Here is a 27,612-nt window from a genome sequence, read left to right on the forward strand (position 1 = left end):
AACCCTTATTAACTCAATAAATCATTTACTTTTTTTGCTTTATAGTTAATTTATAAGCCATTAATTAAGAAAAACCTCTGGGTTGCCAGGTTGTGGAAAATCTCATCCTGCATCAAACTTTGTCTTTCTTATAAACCCCTTTATAAAGGAAGACTTATCAGAAAATTGGTACCATTAAATCTATAACAACACACAATCATATACTTACTTACAAATGTAATCTTAATCTGAGAGGTAAATAAACAGTGAAATTTAAAAAAGTACGATCTTTCCCTCAGAAATAAAGTGAAGTAGAAGTATAAAGTAGCATGAGCTTGAGTACTAAAGTAATTCAAACTTGAAGTTACATCTACCTAAAAGTACAGTACATGAATAAATTAACTTTGTTATGTTCCACTGCTGCATGTGTTGTGTTAATTATCTGAAATTATGTATGGTCACACACATACACACACACACACACACACACACACTACCATGATGAGCTCTCTCAAGGACCTAAATACGAAGAGAAAACCAGGTGTGTCGCACCAATCACAAGGCTTTGGTTAATCCAATTACTGCAGGATGCAGAGCTTCAAATGAAGTCTTAGCAACATGTGCACCTTCCTCTACTGATTCTTATTGAACTGGCTGCTTTCCTTCTTTCATATATTTTAAATTAACTTTGTTTTGACAGATTTATTTTAATCTTTTGAAAGAAATAGTGTAATTGATTAAGTGTCATAAATTAAACCCCTCTATATGTATTATTACCTGTACCTGTCAATGTTTTTTTTATTCAAGTTCAAGAACAACCACAAAAAAACCAAAATCAATGTAAGTTTCAACTTTATTTTTTTACTATTTTCTTCATAAACAAAAATATATGTTGACTGTGAAAAACATTACATTTTTGACAAGACCACAAATTCAAAGATTTGCAAAAAAAAAAAGGCACAGAAATAAACACTTTCAAATTATGCAGTCACTCCTTTGTGTTTACATATTCAAAAAGTCTTCAGTAACATAGATGCTCTTACCAATTGTAGGACAGTGAAAACATCCTTGAGGTAAAAAAAATATGAAAATATATTTAATTTGATTTTAATGAGGTGATAACATACAAAGAAATGCCATTGATATCAGTAAAGAGTCATGAACAGAAAATCTAAATGTTTTTTTAAAGTGAAAAAAACTATTTGATTAGTTGGAAGCAAGTGCAAACATAACATTTAAGTTCACTTTAAGTTCACTTATTCAGTAAATCTTCAAATGTATATCATTACTTGATTTTTTGCTGTTGCCTTAATCATGAATACTGAGCAATATTGGATTTTACTCTGGAGAAAAACGTCCACAGTAAACTCTATAGACACAAGGAAGCAATGAAGTATTTCAAGGTCACTTTTTTATCAGAACTGTAACTTTAGCTGGAGGCTATATTCAGTCGTGTGATGGCTCAAAGATGGCTGTTGTAAAAGATCTTGTTGCTAGGTTATTCAGTCCGAGACAACGACGGAGATGAAACCTGAGCAGCTCTTTGCAGTGGATCTGTGTTTTAACCATCATGACCATAAGAGCGATGTCTCCTGTGCTATACTTGTACAACAGCACGCTGCCAAACAAGTTATATGAGGCTCAAATGTCAGCAGAGTCCATCCTGAAAAACTTTGTTTCCATTATGGATGAAGATCTACCATACAACCATGAACAATTCACAGGCAGTTTGTTTAGCGAACAGTATATGCTGGTCCAGCAAATTACATGTATCTCTTAATAGATGAAGATATGTCCACCAGGATCGATCAAGTCCTGGTCAAATCTTCTCCACATAGTTACCAGGGAAGAGACCTTCCCTTCCTCGAATCCTGCCCGTCCACCAGCCTGATTGATCTAGAGAGGGAAGCAGCAGAGAAAATTATCATTAACCAGTAGCAGCACTTTACAGCACAGAAGCTATTGTATATCTGCCAGAGCCAGTCCTGGGCCTCATTTCCTAAAAGCATCTTAAAGGACAGGTTCACAATTTTTCAAGTCTGTCTTAAAACAAAAGTCAGGTGCCCATATGAACAGAGAAAGAGGTTTTTCCTCACTATAATCAATACGCCTGTTCATACTGGCTATTAAAAGATCCCCTTCAAATGCGCTTTCATTGTAAGTGATGGAGGCTAAAATCCACAGTGTGTCCACACAGTCATTTTGTGAAAAAATGCATTTAAAAGTCTATCTGATAGTCTGAGTTAGTCATATCAAGTGGATATCTGCCACATTTACAGTCTTTTTAGCATCAAATTCCCTCTTTGTGTTTCCCTGTTGAGCTGCAGTGGAAGTATAGTAACACAAAGAGGCTCTAAAAGGACTGTAATGTTGAAAGATATCTACTTAATGAAGCTTCATATTAGATTCAGATAAACTTTTAAAAACATTTTTGCACAGAATGAGGCTTGTGGATTTTTGCCCCCATCACTTACATTGTAAGTGCATTATGAAGGGATCTTCTAATGGTCAGTATGAACAGGAGGAATGATTACAGCAAGAAAAACCTGTTTCAATGACTTGAAAAATTGTAGGGCTATATTTAAGGCTAAGATGATCGTAGAATCCATTTTACAAACCTTCTTAAGCTTAACAGATGTTTCCAAAAAGCAAAAGCAAAAGCAAAAGTAACTACAGATACTCTAAGAAACGATCGTAGATTAACAAGTGACTCCTTATTTAAGTTCTTATTGTTTTTGTACATTTTTAAGACTGCACTTTAAAACTAAACCAACATATGCAAAAAATTAATTCAGCAATTGATTTGCCAATTTGTGTTTGTTGTCATCGTCCTCCTCTCCATCTTCTTACGTAATTTCTTAATCTCTCCTGGCTGAAATGTCAGGAAACAAGGCCCTGATCATTTATTTTTTATCACTATTCACTCTCCATCCTGCTTCCTTATAGCTCACACGCACCTTCTTTGATGAGGTCTATCACATCATTGACCTCGAAGCTGATCTCGTCCGTGTCCTGGCCGATGTACTGATATATCGCCTTGCATTGGGGGCCCTGGGGGCGAGGCTGAGGTTTAGGAGCAGGGGGAGGCCGCTTACTGATGCTCCTTTTCCTCTGCTTCCTGTGACAACGAGAGACAAAATGACAAAGAGATCAAAGGAGCTGAAGAAGACGGGAACTCTTACTAAAGTTTCTTTGAGACTGAGTGGCCACAGAGACACACAGAGCTGGAAAATGTGTTTTTATATCTTTTTTTTAATTGAAAAACTGTCTAATAAGGCACGCTTTATGTTATAACTTTATTAATTGTGACCAAACCACTTAGTAATACTTTATAGATCAGATATAAAGGAATACATTTTGGGTTGCATGGTTGTGAAAATACACTCTCTATTTGATAATAATGCAGTTATACATGTTGGTAATAATTTGATTTCTGACTTTTTAATATTTCATCAACTCTTTTGTTATAAATGTTAATGAGTAAAAATGGGTTTGTTTTTAATCCATCTAGTCTGCAGTTGTAGCTGTTAATAAATTGTTAGTAAATGGATTTTGGTCCAGATTCTCTGCAGCCCTCCACTAGAAGGTAAATGTCAAAACTGGACAATTCAGGCACTCTTATTAATAATTGATAACTTATCTATAAAGTTTTAGTAAATGACCATGAGCCATTAATAAAACCATTAATTGAAACGTATAAACCTTTTATAAAGGGGGCTGATAAGAAAGTGATACTAAGGATCTTTTAATGCTTTATTGTCCTGGAACTAAACAGGTTTCTTTACCTTACGTTGGCTTTCATTCATTTGTTTGGGTTCAGTGAGCGTTACGCCACTCCTTGTTGTATCGCCACAGCTCATTGCTTGTATGCAATGATTTTTAGTGACTAATCATCTCCACCCACACAAGCTGTGCTCATCCCTTCTTTTCTTTTTTTTTTTTATATATTTCATTTGCCTTACCCTGACATGCCCTGATCAGGCACGTTAAGGAAGTCCTGGTCTCCCTGGTTATACTGGTTGTGGGCTGGGACTCTGGGAGCCTTCTGGGAACCCAGTTTAGGCAGGGCTGCACTGGGTGGCCGGCCTTGTTTGTTCGGGGTGGAATATGTGATATCTGATTGTTGTTGATTGTGATGGCCTCTGGAATATGGGGCTGCTCCATTCTGGTGCGCTGAGGAGAGACAAGGTGGAATAACAGTAAGATTAACCCCCTAAACAACCTTCGGACTTAAGTTTAAATGCCGCTGAATGAAAATCTTAAAGCTAAAAGTACATCTCATTGCTTACAAATGTGGTTTTGAAATTAGAAAGTGAAGTTTGGAATGGTTTTATCAATCCAGTCAAGTAAGATATATAGATAAAAATACTTTACCTCTGTTGGCCATGTGATTTCTCCCGCCACCACGAGACTGTGGAGCACTCTTCCTGGTTGGCTCTGATGAAATAAATGTTCAGTTACAACATTTAGATACACAAGAATCTATGTAATGTAACATTTTTCATCTTTGTAATCTTTTCTTTTAATATTTCTTCATATGCATGACATTTTCTATACATTTTGTCTCGCCTGTCTTTATTTCAAGGCTGCACTGTTTCATTATCTCTTTTAACTTACTGGAGGACTTTGGTAGACCGTCCCCTACTGTGATGGTGAGGGTCTTTCCTCCAGGTTTGAGCTGGGCCAGGTCCCCTTGCCCCCTCTGGAACACCACCACCCTGGAGCCTCCTCCACCCCAGCCCTCCTTCTTCACTCTGAACTCTAGTCTGGGTGGTGAGATTGTATGTTAGTGGTTTGTGTGTGTGAGACTCTCTATGCAAATAAAATCTGTATGTGTGTGTGATCCTCTACCTGTCAGTGAAGGATATTGTCAGTTTTCTCTTGGCCACGTCCTCGTAGCGTTTAGAGAGCAGACTGAGGAACTCTGTCTTAAAGTTGGACTCCAGCAGACTGTCGTACTGGGCCTCGTGCAGGATGAAGAAATCATCCTGTCTCGTACTGAAGACAAAAACACAACATTAAGAGCTAATAAAGTGAGATAAAGAGTGATAAAACTTGAAGAAGAAAATTTACACCACTGCTGAAACATTAAAACACTTAACATGTTGAGTTTCTCTAACTGAAACCAGTGGTAGAAAGTACATTTACTCAATTACTTTTGTTACTTAAGTACTTTAGTTTTGAGGTACTTTAACTTTACTTGAGTATTTACGTTTCATGTTACTTTATACTTCCACTCCACTATGTCTCAGAAGAAAATATTTTTACTACACTACATTTATTTTACAGCTATTGTTACTAGTTACTTTTCAGTATTTTACATGTAAAACAGATGATGTAGCTTATATTTTATATATTTAAGATCACTTTGTAAAGATCTGATTTCACTTTGACATTAAAGGGTCTTTTTTCTGTTGATCAGTGTCAAAAAAATACACATTAAATCCTTTTTGATTCAACAACAAAACATCACAAATTCCAAGAACGGTAAATACTTTTTTTTTTTTTACAGCACTGTATATCTGTCTACAGTATATAACAAATATAACACTGAGTAGGGACAATTTGCATAATGAGTACTTATACTGTCAATATTTGAAGTAAATTTTGCAACTGATACTTTTATATGTTTACTTAAAGGTCCAGTCTGTAGAATTTAGTGGCATCTAGCGGAACAGACTTGGCAGAAATTGAACATAATATTCATAAGTATGTTTTAAATAGTGTTAAATCACCTGAAAATAAGAATCGTTGTGTTTTTGTTACTTTACAACGAATGCCCACTGACTTTTCTGTTTTGTGAAGATTGGATTGTGAATGCGAGGGCTTGTTTTGAGTTAGACTTTTTGAGGGACTTTAAGACTTCTGGCTTTATTTCACTTAGGTTGCCTTTATTGGTTGGACTCATTGTGTTTCTGGGTATTTGGTTTTCTGTTTTGCCCTGTGTTTTTCCTCCTGTGTTCATGTACTCCCTTCATCTTTGTTAGCCTTGCCCTTGTCTCAGTGTTCTTCCCCGGTCTGCTGTCACCTTCACACTTGCCCTATATCAGTCTCGTCAGCCCCTCCCTGCTCCCAGTGTCTTCCCAGTCTATCAGCTCCTTGTGTTGTGCAACCTGTTCCTTGTTGTCTGATTAGTTCAGTTTGTATTTAAGTTCAGTTTTCAGTTCAGTCTTTGTCAAGTTGTCTGTTCTGCCCAGTTAGCTTTAATTTGTTCTGTTAATCCCAGAAATAAAAGATAAATAAAATCTTCAGCCCTGCTTCTTGTCTCTGCATTTACATCAACCTGCTCTGCAATTCGTGACACCGTTTTATATCTACATAGGGAGCGGGTCCTCTTCCATGGAGCCTGCCATGTTGCACCGCCATGTTTCCACAGTAGCCCAGAATGGACAAACCTAAAACTGGCTCTAGAGAGGGCTTTTTACGTTTTCATGAGTTTCGAAGCCACAGTAGGTTCTCCTAAACGCTGGAAGGGGGATGGTGAGGGGAGGTGTATTCAGTTGGTTGCAATCTGCAACCTCACCACTAGATGCCACTAAATCCTCCACACTGGTTCTTTATGTAATTTTTTTTAAAATTCAGGGCTTTTAAATGTAATGGAGTATCTTGTTGTGCAGTGCTATTACAAGTATAAAGCAGCACTAAGTAAAGTACTCAAAACTGTACTTAAGTACAGTACTTGAGTAAATGTACTGAGTTACCTTCCACTTCTGCTGAAAGGAGCTAGTTCTGAAATGAGCTTGTGTTCAAGTATAACAATTGAAATAAAGTATCAGCTGAAGTGTCTGAAGTGTTGAAAGCAGCTGGAGCAACACTTGAAGTGTTGCCTAATCTGACTTTTATCATAAATCAGAAATTATATCATATTATAAAACACAAAACAATTCATAGGCAGCCAGACTACTAACAAAAACCAAGAAAAGATCATATTACTCTCCTCTTGATGTTTCTATACTGGGTAACAGTTTATTGCAGAATCATTTTAAGAGTTTACTCATGACTTTTAAAGCACCTCTATCTCCAGACTATATGTCTGAATTACTCGTCCCTTAAAGACCTGCACATCCTGTTCTCAGACAGACATGTTGGCATTCCCATGTCAGGGTGTAAGACTAAACGTGACAAAGCTTGTGCTGTTAGGGAACAACCTGCCTGACGAACTCAGACCTGCAAAATCAGTACTTCTTTTAAATCGCTTAAAACACATTTCTATCAAAAGGCTTTTAAATAACTTCTTTTAAATAGCTTTTTCTATTAAAAAATATTGCTTTTGAAAATGCATTTTCACCTGTTTCCCTACTTCAATTTGGATAAATGTATCCACATGTGTGTATTTATGTATTCTTCTGTTTCTTTTTCATTTTGTCCTTGTAAAGCACTTTGTAATCTCTGGTTTTGATAAGTGCTATATAAATAAACTTATTATTATTATTGTTATTATATTGTTGTACTAGTAGCAGTATTAGTCACTAAGTATGCACGGATCCCTATTCATTTAGATATGTGGTACCCATTTAAACATATTTATCTACAATTACAAGAACTGTTATGATTCTAAATGCACTCGTCTCAGGTTTAGGGTTCATTACGTGTCTAGATACCTCTGAATAATAGTGTCAGAAACATGTCTCCAATTTAAATCAAGCATGATGTTATTAGCTTTAAGAAAAATCTTATCACGTATGTGAAACTGGCTCTGAGAATGTCAAGTTGTTTCCTTGTAAAGCAGTAAAAGAAGAAGACCAATTCTGTGAATTTCCAGTTGAGTACGTTATGTTCATCAGGCTATAATTACTCTCAACAGTAGCTTCTCATAACTCGGTTATCGACCGACAAAGCAGCACGCTAGTTCTTGTACTTTTCACCACAGCAGCAACCACATATGTTACCATTAGCAACTGTGGTAATGTAACTCTTGTGCACGTAAGATCAATGTTTAATTTTCCTACCTGAGAGAGACACCACTGATGCTTCCAAACTCCAGTTTTCGTTTCAGCACCTCTTTTATCTGTCCTTTCTCAGGTCCCTTCTTCACTTTCTCTCGACCAATCAGATAGATGCCCTTGGGGGTCAGGATCAAATCTCTCTTGATGGACTGGGTTGTGACAAAAAAAAAGAAGTGAGAACTCTGACAGAAAAGGAGAACAAGATTGTTTGTGGCTTCGGGGAAGAGGTCTGGTGCAAAGAGACATCTTACGTGTCACATGTTTTAGAGGAAAGACTTGTCACATCTCTAACACATTTAATATTGGCCAGATTTAACAGAATTTAGCAAGACCTTTTTTTTCCCCTTCATTCATTACAATAGCACAAAGCTTCACCTTGAACCTGCGGTCAAACTTATTGACAGAATCAGCAAAATCAACACGCTCCCTCTTGGACAGAAACTGTCTGAGCTCAGGTCTCTGCTCCAGACCGAGGTAGTCTCCAACAAAGTTCCTGTTGATGCTGTTCTTCCTCCGCTCTTTGGAGTTGTACAGGATGTCAGAAGCTGTGTTGCAAGGATGGACAAACATTTAGAATCGTGATCTGAAAACATGCACTCAGGTAGGAACAGTATAGAGGTCTTTGTAACTCACCCTCCTCTCTCATCTGTTCGTACTTCCTCCTGGCGATGTATCTTCTCCAGGACTTCTGGATGATCCTGGCAAAAGTGTCGAACTTCCTCTCCCTCATCTCCTCGAGTAGAAACAGCTGGGGAGCACACAGCATGAGGGAGGAATTTGCATTTATGATTTATTTCCCTCTACAATCCAAAAACTATATTTCTAGGTTAGTAAGAAACCCTTTCGTTTATATTTAAAGTCAATCTAGTACTGACTATGCAAGGCTGTTTGTCTTAATTTGAGTAAATGTCACTTGCCTTGTCTTAATTAGCAATTTTATCTCATTTGGGGTACACAAGGGACGTATCTGTTACAGCTCCTCCAGGATGTTCTGAAGTTTCAAGCCAAAAACATCTTATTTCAAAATTTCAAAAACTTTTGGCTTGCTGGTATATTCTCAACTTGAGCTTTGGACAAAATATCAAATTTTTAAGTTTTAGTCTTTTGGCTTGCATTACTGCAAATTCTTGACTTCATCTTGTTGCATAAGTTCCTTTTTATCAACCTGTCAAACTCCATTAATAACAATAGTGCTTCAGATGATTTACCCCCCTTTCAATACAATACAAAACTACGGTCTCAGAATAATTATTATAATTTATTTTCTTACAGTATTTCATCAGTTTTCTGTCTGTTAAATGGAATGTTTGATTGTTAAATGTTAGGAGTCCCTGCACATAGAGATGAATCAGCACGTCATTTAAACAGCTTTAAACTGTAATATTACAATAGATAAAGATCAATACAGACGTAAAATAACAGCCAAACTGAAATATAGCTCTTTACCGATTCAGGGTTTTTGACGAAGACCTTGGTGCGTCCCATCTGGTACTGGTCATTATCCATGTTGACAGAACGGAGGAGGTGAAGGACCCCCTGCTGCTCTGGACCCCTCCAGCACGGCCATGTCTCAGCTGTCAGAATGGCATACCTGGATACAAACAAGTGTGAGCAGAGCTTATTTTATCAGGACAAACACAGAGAAATAAGAAGTGCATGCATGTACAGTACTGTGCAAAAGTTTTAGGCACTTTAGATGTTTAGATACTTATTTATAATGCAATAGACAGGAATTGGAATTATTTTTGAGAGTTCTCACTTTACTTTTAGTGCCTTAAAACGTTTGCATAATACTGTACATTTACAAAACTGTGCATTAATAATTCACCTTAGCAGAAACTTATTGAACAATCTGCGGTACGCAAATCCAGCTCTTCTTACACGTATGTTTTCCCGCAGTCCCAGGTATTCAACCTGATGCTTAACCCTGAAAACAGATGCAACACCACCTTTCATTAACATGTGTTGTTGACCATGTGTTTGATGTGAATCTGTGTCAAGGTGCTGGTTCTGACCTGCTCTCCTCCCAGTCTTTAGGTCTTTTTGTCTCATTTGGTTTGATACAGCGGATATAGTGAGGAGTGCATTTCATCAGCGTGTTCACCAGATCATTAGCTTGCCTCTGTTGGAGAAATCAGTGTAAATTGAAGTATTATTTGAAGCTAAAAACTTCCTCTTTTCAAACAGATAAAAAAACACTATTCTCACCTTGATCTTGGAGCTGGCTGTGGTCGGCCTGCCTTTCTTATCTGTGTTGAGGTTTTCAGGGAACAAGCTACGGATGAAGTCACTGTAGAGGCAAATACAGGAGAGATAATTTTCACCGCATATCTATATCAAACATAAGTGAAAAAGTAAGATAAATAAAGGAGACTCACTATTCACTGCTTTGCATGAGCTCAATGAGGTCGGGGAAAAGCACATCCCGGTTCCTCTCACAGAAGCCGTTGATATCGTACGACACCTGAGACGACAGGAGAGGTTATAACTGCTGTGTAAGATTTACCAACCAGCCAGACATAATTAATGACCAGAGAGAAAAACATTATTAGGTTATTTACTTTGTGTTATTTAACATGTTCATGCCAACAAGCATGCCTAGTCACCTATTTTCTCTTGTGGCTGAAACCTCAATCACGCAACATGTCAGCCAACAAGCATCATAAGCCGCAACCATACTGTTTAAAATAACTAAAATAAACATTCATGACAGAGACAGCGGGTAGTATTTCTGCTACAGGAGAGTCACTGTGACTAATTATCTCAAGTCCGGGTTTCTACCTTGCCAGCGTAGTGATGTATGACGAAGCCGGAGTTCCAGCTGTTGAAATGTTCATGTGTTCCCACAGCGGCCTGCAATTTCTGCAGCAAAGTGCCATCTGCACCTTCTCCTTTGGCATGCATGGTGGCACACACATCATCCAGCACGCTCATTACACCAGGAGGGTTCTGCAAGGAGAGCATGGCTTGAATTTTACTGTAATACAGTAGAGCTGCAACGATTAGTCAATTAATCGATTAGTTGCCAATTATCAAATTAATTGCCAACTATTTCAATAATCAATTAATTATTTGGAGTCATGAAAGTCTAAATTCTCTGATTCCAGCTTTTCAACTGATTATCTTTAAGTTGTTGACTGTTGGTTGGGACAAAAGAAGACATTTGAGGACATCACCTTGAGCTTTAGGAAACACTGATCGACATTTTATAGATCAAATAACTAATTGATTAATTGAGAAAAGGATTGACAGATGAAACAGTTTTCAGTCCATTTTACTGTAAACATTCAGAGGATTATACTGCTTTTCTTTGTCTTGTGTGATGTGACTGAATATATTTGGGTGCTGGTCTGACAAAACAAGCACTTTGAAGGTGTAAGAAATTTGTGATTGTGATTTTTCACCATTTTATGACATTTTCTAGACCAAACAATAAATCTGGAAAATAATCTGTGGATTAATTAGTAATGAAAATAATCACTAAGGTGGACAAAAACTGAAAGACACTGACAAAGATTATTAAGATAATTAAGAATAACATAAAAAAAAAGGTCAAGCAAGACCACTTTTAATTGATTCATAAAAACATATATTCATTTTTGGTGTATTGATTAAGGTGATGCAATTATGAGCTTACCAATTTATTTTCAATAAGGTCACACACAATCTTGTTGTTGAAGTACTCAATGGGAGTCCACTTGATGCCCTCCTGAACATACTCTTCCTGAGAGAAAATTAGAAGACAGAAAGAAAATATCTCAAGGTAAAGCTGATGGAAACAAATATTACGACGGTGGGTTTTAAATATTTGCAGAATAGATCAGAAGCTGGCTCTTTGCTTCTAGCAAATGGATCCCCATTTACTTTAATAGTGCAGATATTCAGAGACAAGAAGGATAAATCACAAATGTTGACTTCACAAAAGCAATAAATGCGCTGTAACTACCTGCTCAGCCTTCAGGGTCAGTTCAATAAAGATCTGTTGCAGTTTCTCGTTGACGAAGTTGATACAGAACTGCTCAAAGCCATTTTTCTGCCGGGGAGAAAATAATCCAGTCAATGATAATCACCACACAGTAAAACAAACCCTATAATACTAACATCTGTTATTTTACTGGCTGTCTATAAATATTATGTAACTGCAAGTTGACAGAAGACTTACCTTGAATATCTCAAAACCGTAAATGTCAAGGACGCCGATGCTGAATTCTTCATGTGGTTTTTGGATGGCTTTATTTATGGCCTGGAGAAGACAGATAGAGAGAAAGCAGAGAGAAGTTATAAAATATGAATGATCTCCATTAGTGAAGGTAGAAAAAACAGGAATTTGATTTAATCTGCATTCGTGTCTACTATGTCATAAAGCTTGGCTACCTCCACCAGGTAGTCAAAGAGACGCGCATAGAGGGCTTTGGCCAGTGCGTCTCGTGTGTAGGTGGCCTGTTCCTGGTTCAATGTCACGTTAATGGACTCAGACTTTCCTCCCCACTTTGAATCCATCTTCCGGCTTGTCAGCTTGTCCTGCAGACGGTTGGGGTCGATGCCCAGCAGATAAGCAGGGAAGGCGAGCACTAGAGCAAACAAAGGCCAAGTTAAGTTTCAAATCAACAACCAACATATTAACGGTGTAAAAATGAGGCTTAGAATGGAGATTCAGATATGTTTGGCTGCCAGACTGAAAGTGAGCACGTTGCCTGAAAATGTAACTGTAACTGCACCATAAATGAGGATGTGACTAAAGGTTTCTGAAATTGTAGACAGTGACTGTTGGATGGTAAAATTACCACCTTGGATGTAAACACCAATTATCCATTGAGAAAGGAATCGCTAGGCAACAACCACAGGAGACGATAAACAAGAGCACCGATGTGCACAGATTCAATCAATTAGCAGAGTCTCTGCTATGGGACCACTTTTGCCATGGTGAGCTCTAATTTGCTCATATCCCCGAGGGGCGAAAATTGGACAATTTTATATTCCAAGTGGGATTGTGTGTGCACAGCACATGCACGAGTGAACCCGTGTGTGTGGTATGTGAAGGTGTGTCAGGCTGCAGGTGTGTTTGTCTCACTCACAGTCTGTGCTCTCCACCTGCCCATAGTTCCCTGCTTCTACGAAACTGATGTTTCCCAGGTGGAGGATGCCTGCAATGATCTGTAGCACCTGAGACTGGATGTCGCCTGGGATCCCAATCACGTGCATCGCTTCCTGGAGACCACAAGACAACAGCGGGCAGTGAGGGCAACAGTCTGGGGTATTACCAATGACCATGAGTGAGATTCATGGGAAATATTTGTTCGACAAAACCCATTTTTACATTTTAAAGTTGGTTGTTTGGCTGATATTAAGTGACAGTAGATGACGAGGTCACTGGCTGAGTCATTTGTTTCTTATATGAGAACACCTGGGAGAGTATAAAGCATCTACAATATACATTCAGATGCTAGATTATTAGGTACACCTAGTTGAAAACAGCGAAATATAAAGTAGTATAAAACGGAAATACTCAAGTAAAGTACAAGTACTTCAAAATTGTATAGTACTTGAGTAACCAACCAGGCAAAATTTCCTGGGACCCCTGACCACCAGCAGGGGCCCCCAAAAGCCACATGGATCACTGTGTGGCAATTAGTTTGTAGTAATATGGCCAATGATACCTTTGTAAAGGAGTGTGCACTACTACAGCACAATATCGACACGATAAGGGACTTAACGTGGCTCCTACTTGATCTTGGGCCCCTGTGTCAAAAAGATCATTTCAGTAAACATGTGCTTACATGGAGCATATTCCTAAGTAATTTTATGTTTAATTATATTAGCACACAGCACAGCAAACCTGGGAAATATTCCAGCTGAGGAATTTTGTACACTAGAGGTTCCCAGGTTTTTTGGCTTGTGGCTGCTGAAACTGAACAAGAGCTTCAACAATTAGTTGATTATTTGATTAATTTATCAACAGAAAATGAATCTGAAACTATTTTTGATCACTGAAAAGCAAAAATGTGAAACATTTTCTGGTTTCAGCCTCTCAAATGTGATTGTTTTATGGTTTTCTTTGTCTTCTGTGATAGTAAACTGAATGTGTTTGGGTTTTGGACTGTTGGTTGGACAAAATAAAACAAGATATGGACTTGGGCTGTGGGAAATCATAACAGGAACTGCAAAACAAATGTCCCCATGTGGACATTCAGTATATCTTGATCTTCATCTTGATTTAAAAAAAATGTTAGAGACCAGAGGAGGCAAAACTATCCATTAATTCAGGCAAATGTCAAAAAAAAAAAAGACAGAAAAAGTAACATAATCACTATAGATTATCCCCAGATTATGTACCATAGTCTCTTGAAAGTCTTTGCTGTCATTGGTTCCATCCACCTTGTAGGTCCCAGACTGGTTGAGGTAGTAGTAGTAGTCTGGGGTCATAAGACCCAGGCCCTCCTTCTGCTGAGCGCTGGCGCCCTCTATCAGCTGGAAGACAACAGTGCAAGTAAAGGAGAAGTTAAAGTTGAACATCAAAACAGTGTCTCTCAATGTAGACACAAGAAAAATGAGGAATAGTTCAATTTCACATCTTCTAAAACCTTTAAGAAGATTATTTTTCACATCGATGTGACATTTAGCACGATCTCTCAGTTCATGTGACCGATCTATGACATGCAACATGTCGCTCGTCAGCCTCTGACCTGATAGTAAATGTGGAAGTTCCTCTCGTTCTCATTCTGGCTCACCACCCTTGACTTCTCCAGCAGGAAGTTTGAGATTTTTCCGCCGTCTGGCTCTCCTCCTCTACTGAACTGAATCTCAAAGTATTTCCCCTAATAGATGCAAAAATCAAAGTTAACACTCAAAGGTGATAAACAAGCTGTCAGCTAGATAAATCTGTCAGATCTGGTCACTGAACATATGCAAAGGACAAGGAAAGCAGGGGAAATTTCCCCCATCATGCACATAAAAGTGACACATTTCTGCATCATTGAAGAATATAAGTACAGTTGAATAATGAGTGTAACAGTAAACTTGTGTTAGATATCAGCTCAGTAATGCTTAAACAACTGTGACTTCCATTTTTGCAATATCTGTATGACCTACAAAAAAAAAAAAAAAAATCAGCATGCATCTTGTTGCATCAACCCGCAAATAGGGTCCCTGCAAGAAGTGATGACAGGAAACTTTACAATTTGATGTCATGCACTCACTAAAGGCAAAAGCTGCACAAATGCGCTTTCATGCGGTTTATAGGTGTGAATCATAGCATCAGGACCCCCCTGATGAGAAATAACTAAACTCTTAGCTTAAACCAACACCTTCTCAAGCGTCTGTGGTGCATTGTAATGCCACAATTAATATTTATACTATACTTATATCCTAATATTTATCCAATTATCTTGTACAATATACCATTTTCTACAGTCGGTACATATTGCCAGAAAACCTAAAAGTACTGAAATCTATTTGTGATGACCATTAAATATTGTTATTTTCCTATTGGAGCTGAAACGATTAGTCGATTAATCGTTTATTGTAGATAGGCAGAAGATTATACAGCAACTATTTCAATAATCCATTCATTGGTTAAGTCATTTTGCATGCAAAAATGCCAAACAGTCCCTAGTTTTAGCTTATCAATTGTGAGGATTTTCTCCATTTCTCTGTCTTATGTGATAAAAAACTAAATATCGAGGGTTTGGACTGTTGGTCGGACAAAAGATGTATTTGAAAAACGTTACCTCAGCCTTTGGGATATGGTGATGGACATTTTTCACTAATTTCTGACATTCCATAGATCAAATGGTCGATCAATTATTTAATTATTTAATGGCAATGTAAATAATCGTTAGTTACTGCCTGAGTTTCCTCAGAGAGAATTATGAGAAATCAGCTTTAGACTTTTTAATCTGTGATGCATCCTCTTATAGAGATTGAAAGTTCATTCTTGACCTTGGAAACAGCAGCTAACTAAACAGTCTCGCCACAAGGTCCATTTATAGCTGTTCTAGAGCTTTTGATCGTATCACACAACCTTCGTCTGCAAATGGAGTTTGCCCAGAATTGAAAATGTTTAGTCAGCTGCAGTTTCCAATAATAAGAATTAACTTTTAATCTCAAATTCTAAGCCAACTCGGACCTTAAAGTGCCAGAGAATGTGTTAATTTAGCTCTAATGGGTTTTATTTTTGCTGCGAGAATCATACTTTGCACATGGAAAAGTCAAGTTAGTCATGAAAATACAGAAGGAGTTATATTAAGAACAGAAAATGCAGCATTTGCAAACTTTCATAGCTGTAAGGAGAACAGTTTTTGTTATGATTTTGTTATTCTGTTCCAGGCTGTATTTCTTTAATTTGTTAACTTGTTCTATTCTGTACACACATCTATCACACATCCGTCCTGGGAGATGAATCCCTCCTTTGTTGCTCTTCCTGAAGTTTCTTCCATTTTTTTTCCCCGTTAAAGGCTTTTTTTTAGGGAGTTTTTCCTTATTCAGATCGAGGGTCTAAGGACAGGATGTTGTATTGCTGTACAGATTATAAAGCCACCTGAAGCAAATTTGTGATTTGTCATATTAGGCTATACAAATAAAATTGACTTGACTTGACTATGAGTTATATAGAAGGAGAAAACTGAACATTGACGTGTGGGAAATGTGTGCAGTGTCTCATGTGGTGGTGGGTTCTCGGCTGATCTGTACTTGTGGTTCAACATGAATGGGTATAGCCAAAAAAGGCTTGCAATATGTACTATGAGGCGATCGTTATATTATTGGCATAATCTTTCGACTTCCTCTTGCATGAGTTGATTCTGTTTTCTTTCTAGTTACACAGCTGTGAGAGGCTCATCTTTTATTTATATACTGGTGGTTTTTGTGTTAATTTATTGGTGAACTTCAACAGTGTTGTTGAGATGGTTGCTGTCATCTTGGTTGCTCTGTGTTGTCAGGTTTTATCTTCTTAAATAATTAGAAATAATCTAAAATAATTAGTAATAAAACAAAAAGAACAACAGAAGTTTTAACATCTACAATTTTATGACTTGTGATTCAATTGAAAGCTCCAGAACAGCTACTAATGTACCTTGTGGTGAGATTTTTTTTTTTGTCAAATCCTCCTTATTGACAATAAAGTTAGGGGGAAAACATTCAAGTCTCCCAACAAATTAAAACTCCAGTGAATAAATAAACTCCATAGACTCATTTCTGAAGGCGGCAGAGAGAGCAAAACAAAAATGCAGCGCTGACTTGAAAGTCTTACTCACAAAACGACTAGAGTTGTTGTTGCGGACGGTCTTGGCGTTACCAAAGGCTTCCAGCAGAGGATTTGACTGCAGGATAATGTCTTTCACATGCTGCAACACACACATGAGAGTGAGAGACAGCAGAAATATCTGCAGACCACACTGCAGGAAGTTTAAAGGTGTCTTGAGTCATTTTGGCTGCAGGGTTGCATACTGTCTGTACCTGAACTTTTGATCCTCCTCCAGATACTTTGGAGATGTAACCCATGATGTACTTGGCAGCCACCGTCTTTCCAGCACCACTTTCGCCGCTACCACAACAGCAGAAAACAACATAATGTTAGAAAAATTATTCACCCTAACAAAAGAACTCACAAACAGTCCGTTATAAGGTCTCAAAATGTGAGAGACTGTGAGGAAAATGTGGTGAGAGTGTGGGTGATCACCTAATGATGACACACTGATTCTCTCCATCAATCATCATGTTTCTGTACATGTTATCAGTCAAGGCGTAGATGTGGGGCGGGTTCTCATATTGGGCCTACAGAGAGAAAGAGATCTGTTGTCAGTTTGGGTGAAGGGAATGTACCACACCGAACATATTTACGGGTGATAAAATGTTGAAGTTTACTCACAGCTCCTTGGTAAAGTTCAATTTCTCTGTCAGTGAAGTAGGGCATCTGTTTGAACGGGTTAACTGATATCAACACCGGGCCGATGTACGTCTGTACAGCGTGGTTAAGGAGTGTCATAAGAACAAGAAGCAAGATGTTTTTGCTGCTGCTTTTCAAAAGGCAAATCTAAGCATGACTGTTCCTGCGATTTCCCTGCTTTAATAAACCTCTCATTACAAAAAAAAACCTAACAAACAAAACATACTCATTGGTATCAGAACATAGCAAAGGAAGCAGATTACTCACTTTCTTTACATAACGAAATTACACAAAAAACTAAAGAATCTATTCTATTCAATTCAATGAACCTTATTTGTCCCCAAGGGCCAATGGGAGGCATAAAACTGAGGCATAACTGACATTAAAAACATCTACAAAGAGTGGTAACTGTGTTAAGAGAGTGCAAAGTTTGCTGGAGTCTATGGTGGGTGGAACAGGGGAGGGGGTCAGGAAGTTAGATGCTGTGAGATTAAAGAGGCAAACTGCCTCAGGAACAAAATGTGTTTCTCCTCCTGACTGTTGAGCATCTAATGCTCCGAACCCGTCTCCCAGAGGGAGGCCATTCAAAGGAGGAGTTGAGGATGTGTGAAGGGTCTTTGAGGATGGATCTGGCTTTTTGCACAGTTGGGATTTCGTGAAATGAAGCAATGCTTCTGAGACAAAACGCACCTAGAAAGGGTGTGTAAGTCAGCCATAACTGAGGTCACCAAGGTCAGAATGGAGTATTTCTGGCTTAAAATGTGAAGGTTTGAATCCTATAAAGTGCATTTTGTATTCAATAAATATATAGTGTGAGTTTTTTAAAGTCTTGTAAGTCTTCTTGTAAAATGTTAAAGTTTTTGATGACTCGTCTTGAACTCATGGGGCGTCTGCATAAATTTATCCATTCAAATGTATTTTTGATTGACTAGCTAAAAACCTGGTCCTAACTGTAAGCTTGTGGGTTGTAGCAGCTAGCAGAGCAACATCATAGTGGGAGGTGTGTGTGATCTCAGACGCCCAAAAATGTCTCATCCTGCACCTCCTCAAAACATGGGTGGAGGCCCACTGCACTCCACTGCACATATACCGTTTCTGTTTCTAACTTTGGCTTTGCAGGGACTTAATTTTTTGACTATTTTTAGCACAAGAAAAATCAAACCATTTGGAGACATTTTTTTGGTGTTTCTGGTCAAAATGATGTGCATGAGTGGCCACATTGTTGCACTGTGTGACATGTTTCAATAACGTAATTGTTCACTCATAATAAATGTAGTTTAAACTGCAATTTATTCTGAGTAAATCCCACATACACAATCCTGCCATAAATACTCAATAGTGCACCAAATGTGTATTAATCCACAGCTGAAAATAGTTCCCCAAAAATGCACTATTTACTCTTATTTGAGTAAAATTTACAACCAAAATAAAGAATATATTTGAAGAAGTCCATAAATTTCCTGATTAGTCTGATAAAAGAACCACCTAAAAAGGCAAAGTATGCTATGTTACCAAAGGAGCAACACTAACCAAAGAGATCCTTCACTTAAATGTACCATCTGGCAACCCAGATGTTGTTTTATGCACTAAAATAGTTCATAAGTGTGAATAAAGTCATTGTCAAGTCAATAACCTCAAGACAATGCATACATCCCTTATACTCATGTCAGTGTAGCCTTAAGGTGACGTCAGCTCCTCCTGCTTGCATATTTGAGGGTTTTTTTGTTGTTGCACGCTATTGGTTTGAAGTTCAGCTGTGCTCTCGGAAGATGGAAGTGAGCCGTTGAGTCACACATAGAATGCAGAAGAGGAAGAGTGAATTTCTTGCATTCATGACCATATATGTTTAAGATAGTATGATATAATATGACGATTGTTTCATTGCGTTTTGGCATATTTGTGGTATGTTTGAGGGACGGGGACGGATGTATGAGTATGACAGTATGTAACTTTAAACACATACAGTAGGTCATAGGACAGAAAAGGACTTGGTCTATGAAGGGAATGAGTTTGATTTGGATGGACACTAATGCCCCACATTTAATCAAATTAGGATTTTTTACTTTAAATCTCCGATGCCTTTGTGAGATAAAAAATGAAGTTAAACATGAGGCTGACATCAGCTGATTGATCATGTCAGGTCATGTTACTGAACTTCCTGTTCATAGTCATTTACTGTCTTTAAGCAGCTGCAACAAGAACCTAAATATGTTTGTTTATTTTGTCCATCATCCTCCGAACAGTGAAACAGTTAAAATACAAAACAATCTATGACAATCAGTAAAATTACATAACTGGCTGGAATAACAACAGAAAAGTCTAAATGAGAGCCTGAGGGATACAAAGATGTAGTCGTCCATGTATCTTTTCTTGAGATTTTCCACAATGGCGTCCTCAGAGATCTTGGACAGCAGGACCATGTCGTCCACGCCGCTTTGCTTCACATTTTGACTCTGCCAATGGTACTTAGCCTGAATCACACAGCACAAAGACAAGGAAAGAGAGCTGAAGATGAACAAGATCGTTGAGATACCACTTTTCTCTGAATTCATTATTCACTGAAGTCTTAAACTCTTTATAGTAAAAAAAAAGATGAAATGGAAATATGACTAAGTCTTAAATTATTATATGAGCCACTACGCTGATTTTACTAGTTCCGTTTACTAGTCATGAGGAGTAAAACTGTTGTGAAATGTCTTCTGTGGCTCTGTAGCAACATTTTCCAAAGTCTGAAAAGAAATTGGGCTTGAAGATCACAAGTGTTTTTGTTGCAGAAAGAATATTTTACAAATATATAATTTGAAAGACTACATGCATTATGGGAAACGTAGGATCCAGTGTTTTGAGGATACTTGAGAATAAAAGTCAGTATATCTCAGGCTCTGCGGGTTCAGGTTTTATGATTCATGTTAATGGAAATGCTATAGGAAATTCATCTTTATGTTCAAGTTCACAGTGTTTGAACTGAGAAAGAAAGAAAGAAAGAAACAAACAAACAAACAAGCAAAGGAAGAAACTTAATGTTGTGCAATACTAAATCGCTGAGATGCCCCTTTACTGTAAATTCAAGTTTATGTTCTTTGATCTGAACTGTAACAGATGGAAACAAACAAACAAACAATAAACTAATAAAGAAAGAAACAATCGAACAAGCAAATAGAATGAAACAAACATGTAAACAAACTTAATGGACATACAATATAAATCGCTGGAAAGCACCTTTGTAAATTCAAGTTTATGCTCTTTGAACTGAACCAAGAAAGAAAGAAAGATAGACACAAACAAACAAACAAACAAACAGAGAAGAAACAAATAAACAAACGGTAAGAAAGAGAAACAGACTAGGCATCAGTGTAGACATGTTTTAAGAATGTAACACAATGTGGTTATGGTCGTTACAGGAAGCTGGGCCTGGTTGTCAGGAAACAGGTCACAGATGAGGTGAGCTCATGTTCAAATTTTAGACATTTTAGAGAAGCAACACCAAGTTCTTTAAATTGCCTAATCATGTACATACCTGATCATAACATGGTGATAAAACAAAAACAACTGTTTTGACTTGATGCTTTTTATGCTGTGAATTTATTTCTGTGATTAAAAGGGTGTTTCCCTGACGACGCAGTCCATATAGTTTTCCAGATCAAGACGAAAACCTAGTGATCAAGTGAAAACCTAGAGATGAACTTGTGTCCCGTGTCTTGGTTTTCCTTAGAAGGAGCTGGTTTGTTTGATGTGTTAAGTTGAACAGATCTTGGTATTGGTACAGTGGTAGAGCTGTGGTCTGGAGCGGCACTTACTGCTTTACAGGTGGAAGCTTGATCATTTTGATCAAAATGCTTTCTTGTACTTTCCTGGACAAGATCAAGACGTGTCTGGTTTGGTTTCCAAAGATGCCCAACATGTCAGAGTAAGTTTTGGGGAATTGTGATATTTTGATATAAATAAACACAATAAAAGGTATAGTATCTTGGGATCAAAATCACATTTAATCACCCCAGTTTGCCATCAGAAATAATGTCAACATGCTTTGTAACTGTTTTGTATGGGATACTGCAAACAGATTCAGCATTCCCCCCAAACAAGCTAACATTTAAAATGATTAATTTCATAAAAATAAGTGAAGAAATGTGAATGCATGTTGTTGGCGACAGCATTTAATTTACATAATGTAAGACAAAAAGGACCAGATGAATGTATACTGTATTGAACATTTAATTTGAGAGAATTTAAGGCTTTTATATGTTCTGTTTTGCTGCCATCAAATAGGCGACTTCAGAAGCGGAAATTATCTGAAAGCTCTGAGTTCACGAGTTGTTACGTGTTATTGACGTTTTCAGAAATGGCAGAGGCCAAGGAAGGTTCATTTTTCAGTGGATGGTAAGTTAATATATTGTAATTATAGTTTTTCTTTGTAATTGTATATGTCTGAGGAAAATGTTGATATTCCCAACGGCTTCATCTTTTCCTCTGTCATTATGAGTAATGGTTAAGTTATATATGTATAAAAATTCGTCAGCCCTGTTGTCTCATTACTTGTTTCTCTGCCTGGTGTGAAATATGAAATACAAAGTAAGTCAACATGTCTTGGAAAGAAGTGAAGAATGACAAGAGAACGAGGAGTCTTTTGGCGTCCATGTTGCCTAGCAGCGGTGTTCTCACGACTTAACCACTTCAACACCAAGCATATTGTGGGCACGACTTCCCATATCATAACCTCAAACTCACGAGTTCGACTTGTTGGCAGCATTTGTGTTTTCAACACTAGTACAACCATGGATGCATTCGACTGAAAGTCGCCAGTTAACACAGTCACTTGATACACTCAAACACCTTTGCTACACCTTGCTAATGGAGGCAAACTGCTGAGGCTAAAAGTCATGGACAGACTGTATGTTGCTAACAGGGATTTGAAGAACCAGCATCTAAAGGGTCCGAAGTGACATTTTCAGGTACATTAACATGCTGTTTAATATTCTGCAGCTGAACAGCTAATTAGCGCTCTAGCCTGCTAACTGACCTTAGCGGTGCACTTTTCCCTGCCAAATGTTTGTTTGGTGGCTCAATCAACAAGCTAAGGTGCAGGACAAGATGTATGTTCATGTTTGTAAGTTAGATAAGAAGAAGGAGACTTTAGCAGGAGAGCTAATGTGGGTTGTTGTTCAGAGTCTGTGACTGTTGTGTAGCAGGATGTTATCAGGCTCAGTGTGACCGTCTACTCTGCATATGATAGAACGCAACATTATTGCTTAATTCAAGATTTGAACGGTATTTAATCGAAATAATGTAAAGGTAGGGGGCACAATCATCAAATCAAATTATTTAAAATATGAATTTCAGAGCTGCAACAATTAGTCGATTGACAGAAAATGATCTGCAACTATTTTGATAATCAAAAATTCATTGTTTCAGTCAACATTTTAATGGTTCCAGCTTCTCAAATGTGAAGATTTACTGTTTTTCTTTTTCATATATAACATTTTATTGAATATCTTAAAATTTTGGACTGTTAGTCAGACAAAACAAGCAATTTGAGGACATCACTGTGGCCTCTGAGAAATCGTAAATACCATTTTTTCACTATTTTTCTTTAACATTTCATAGTTGAAACGATTAGTCAAAAAATAATCGGCAGATTAATTGATAATGAATATAATTGTTAGTTGCAGCCCTAATAAATTTCTCCCTATTGGCTTTTTCTCAAAGGAGAACAGTTGGACTGTTAAATATGATATACTGTAGTTAAACTACAGTAGTTTTATTTAAGAGTTGGAATAAGCAGATGTAACACATAAGCAGATACATAATTTGGTATGAATTTTAGTCCTATGTTTAAAAACTCTCAAGGGGAAATTCGGACGGAAGTCTCACACTAATAAAAACTCCTGAAACTGCAAGCAGTGAAAATACAATAACTGTGATAAATACTATCTAAGTTTTCACACTGTCTGTAAGTTTTAGCAAATGTATGTCACAGACTTAATCAAAAACAACACAAAGTTTTGATTTAGAGATTTGAGCAGTCAGACGCTCATGCGCTCACATTCAGATAGTACTGAACAGAAGTAAAACTAGAGTAGAAATCGCTTTTTGAAGCTATGTGATCTGTAACAAAGATAAGACACGTTCAAGTGTAACAGTGATTTCAGGATGTTCTGCTGCTTCCTTCTTAAGTGTGTCAACTCGTCTTTAATGCAAAAATGTGGCAAACTCTCAAAAACAAACCATTTCTCATCTCATGGCAGGAACATAAAGGGACACATATTGTATATCCTTGCAAATCAGCTTAATCTAGTTTAGTGGTGATTTTTGCATCTTTGCACTTGAGGGAGCAGGCAAGGGCACCGGATTCATTTCAGAAGTGTGGGTGCCAAAAAGTCTGTGTGTGTTTGTGTGTGTGTGTGTGTGTGTGTGTGTGTGATGGTAGATAGACCAGAGTTTATAGGAAACTAACACCTCTATGGCTGAGTAACAGCAAGCAGGCAATATGAATGTTAATGTTATCCTTGAGTTGTAAGCAGCCATGCTCCAAATCCATATTTAATGATAAATCAGAAAAAAAAAATTACTAAATTACTTTCCTACTTCTTCACCTTTGCAAATTATCAACATGCCTTGCTGTTGTAAAAATGTCATTCATATCCTACTATAGCCTACAAAAACTTTGGGAGCACCTCGATTGCCTTTACACAAAGAGGAAATGCTTTGGACCTGTCAATTTCAATATGATATGAATTCACATGAACTTTCACAGGAACAAGTTGACAGCTCAAACAGACTTAAACAATGTAACACACAGCATTATTGGTTGCAATGTATACTGTATGCGTTTGATTTGTGTGAAAATGTCTTCTTTGATTGGATTAAAATATAAATATTCTTCCTGTTTTATGTTTGTCTGCTTTATTTTATCTAATGTCTTAGAGTGGACGGGAAATGTCTTTTTACCTTAAGTTTTGCAATATAGGGGCATTTTCAGGGATACAGTGATTTACAGTGATTAAAAGAATGGGGGAGGAAGGTAAAGTGGGGGGGCCAATGGCCCCTTGGATCCCCTACTTTTGGCGCCCTTGCGATCAGGCAGTGGTTCAAGGATGACAGGCATCTACACAAGAGTTTGAAATCATTTGTAGGAATCAAATTTGTTTTTAATCAATTTGTGAGTTTTTGTGCAACTCAGATCCTGAAACAAAGCTTTGCTCCGGTCTGGACTTAAAGCTGTCATGGCTCCCAAACTCTGGAACATCCTTGCTGATGAAATTCATCTTCTACTTCAGTGACATCCTTTAAATCTCTATTAAAAACCAATTTTCTATAAACTTCAATGTCCACAATAAGTGGGTATTCTCTGCCCCGTCTCTTTATTGTTCAAAGCTCTTCTTTGTATTGTCCCAATCATTTCACAAATAAAGACTGTTATTATTATAAATTATATGCACTTTTTTTTTGGTAAAATTGACAGTAGACTTTGACATTTCTGGAAAAAATCAACTATGCCTGGATCATTGTGTTTGTGATGCTCCAAGTATCAAAAAATACTTTGAAAGAACTCAACAAAAATGAACAAAATGTTATGTATCAAAATCCACAGTGTGACCAGTTTTCATTGAGAAACACTTCTAGTCTTTAGACAAAGAATTGTTACTAGAGAGAACACATTTCTGTTGAGTTAAAATTGCAAATTTTTCATGAGAACCACAAATAAAAACGCCAGTCACCTCTTTGACTGTGGTTTAGCAGAAGTCTCAACACACTAAGATCTCAACGCCTCAAATCGGAACTATCCGGAGTGTTAAAAAAAATAAAAACCATAGCGTGCAGACCCTTTAACACCTGTCACACTTCAGTTATTTCTGTCCCTGCATGCTTCACTGTGTGCGTGTCAATTATATTTAAATGGCTTATTATTTGCAATTAGAGCACAGCCTCTTTTGACCCCCATCGCACTTTTAAGTCTTCATTTGAAAGGATGATAGCTAAGTCAATATCCAAAAAGCATAAATATGTTTTAAAATTGGAGTAGAAACACTGCATTTTAAAAAGAAAATTATACACTGTCAGAGTTACATTTCTCTGCACACTTTGGAGATCTTTGACCTTAAATCTATCAGTTTAGTGAGATTTAAGTGATTTAAAGACTTGTTGTGACTATAATATTATGGCTGTGCACTGTAGCACTGCATGAGGACTGTTCTGACTATAGAGGAAGTATTCTTACAGAAACTGAAGGCAGTCCACTTCCCTCTCTCACAACTCATAGTGCCTCTTATGAAACCTGTAAACTTTGTACATGATAGTTTTCTTCCTGCAGCTTCCTGTATCGTAGCTTGCTCTGGTAGCCCCTCCAAGTGCAGTACACTGTGATGGCAATCTTGCATGCTGAGATTACTGTACAGCTCAATCCCTTCACAGTCTGATTAACATATTGTATTTTTTCTGCTTAGTAATTTTAACATTAACATCACCTTTTTTCTGTCAATTCCTTGTTCTGCATACAATGTAAGTCTATATTTTCTGAATTTCTTGAGTCCAAATCAACATTTACACACCAAATTTGATCACAAATTGGATGCAATTGAAATATTTTGCTGCACTGATCTCATCTCAATGAAAGGGCTTGTCCTGGAAAAGAGGAAACTCACTGTTCTGTGGTAAACGAGCTGAGTTTCTCTGAAGAGACTTGCTGTCACATCTCTTATCATGTCAAAACTGACATTAAAGCATGAATACCCTCTTATGACTTGTTAAGTGGAAACTACAACGATAAAATGAGCTTTTATAGCTTTTACAAATAGAAAGCTGCCTCAGAAGTCACATTTATGCCAGAAAAACAGCAAATTCTGTTCAAGACAGTGTGAAATCACTTAAAACCTATGTGAATGAGAAAACGTCAGCATAAGATATATAAACTTTAGTTTTAGGAGTGTATACACGCTACAGCTGTCTCAAGTGTGTGAGAGATAATAAATGAGGGTGTGGTACTGTACCATCGTTGCAGCTGGTCTCTCCTCCCCCGGTCCTGCTTCAGGTGTCCACTGTCCAGAGAGTGTGTGTGTGTGGCTCTGTTTGTGTGTGTGTGTGTGTGTGTGTGTGTTGTAAAAATCCACAGATTGAGCTCCTCAGACTGCAGCCATCACAAAGCAGGACAGTCGGCAGCCAGCGACCTAAAAGACATCCACTGCAAGCTTACTTCCTCATACTCCCAGAGACGTACTGTGTGAAACAAGAACTGTTTTAAGATAACACACACACACACACACAGACGCACACACACACACACTCTGATGCACACACATAAAGTTAAGCTGCTACTTCTGTATTTCTGTAATAGTCACTGGACAGAGGATGAAGTAATGAACGGTTGATGTCAGTGTTTGTGTCAGCAAAGCCCAAAGATTCACGAGACAATTAGTCAATCCAATTCATCTTGCAAACAGCGGACGAGTATTGGTGGCAACAACAACTACAGAGAGATAATTATCTTCAATCTGTTGCCAAATGATGTTTTGCTGAAAATGGTGTTTCAGTTGCAAGGCCAGCTCCACCCAGGCCTGTGGTTACTTCACGTTGTGTTTGTGTCATCAGAGAGACAGCTGCCTGCAACGCCCATAATAACAGTGCAGGTTCACAGCGAGGTAGGGCACACACTGTGCTGAGAGGAGCGTGAGGAGGTAGCTACAGGTGTGATTTGTAGTATTGTGGGTGATTTTGAGTCAGAATGCTGTCACATTGCCTGCACAATAAACCTTGCCAAGTGTGATGGTTCCCAGCCTAGGGTTCAAGACCAAACAGGAGATTGCAAGATAA

General features: G+C 37.7%; 1 protein-coding gene across 1 annotated transcript; it reads right to left on the reverse strand.

Annotated features, from left to right (window-relative positions):
* Positions 1-814: 814 nt before the first annotated feature.
* Positions 815-27,319, reverse strand: myo1f (myosin IF). The gene is made up of 28 exons (XM_044362366.1): positions 26,793-27,319; positions 20,151-20,279; positions 17,791-17,880; positions 17,602-17,696; positions 17,379-17,466; positions 17,177-17,266; positions 14,609-14,740; positions 14,259-14,393; positions 13,001-13,133; positions 12,300-12,496; positions 12,088-12,168; positions 11,872-11,958; positions 11,563-11,649; positions 10,707-10,874; positions 10,304-10,389; positions 10,134-10,215; positions 9,941-10,047; positions 9,754-9,852; positions 9,372-9,516; positions 8,559-8,673; positions 8,301-8,470; positions 7,929-8,074; positions 4,831-4,977; positions 4,597-4,745; positions 4,354-4,416; positions 3,942-4,152; positions 2,937-3,097; positions 815-1,875 (listed from the first exon to the last, which is right to left on the reverse strand). Exons 1-28 carry the CDS (start codon positions 26,793-26,795, stop codon positions 1,799-1,801), a joined length of 3,273 nt encoding a protein of 1,090 aa, XP_044218301.1. The 5' UTR covers positions 26,796-27,319; the 3' UTR covers positions 815-1,798.
* Positions 27,320-27,612: the final 293 nt, after the last annotated feature.

Source organism: Thunnus albacares, chromosome 9 (genome assembly GCF_914725855.1).
Source record: "Thunnus albacares chromosome 9, fThuAlb1.1, whole genome shotgun sequence".
NCBI classification, from domain to species: Eukaryota; Metazoa; Chordata; class Actinopteri; order Scombriformes; family Scombridae; genus Thunnus; species Thunnus albacares.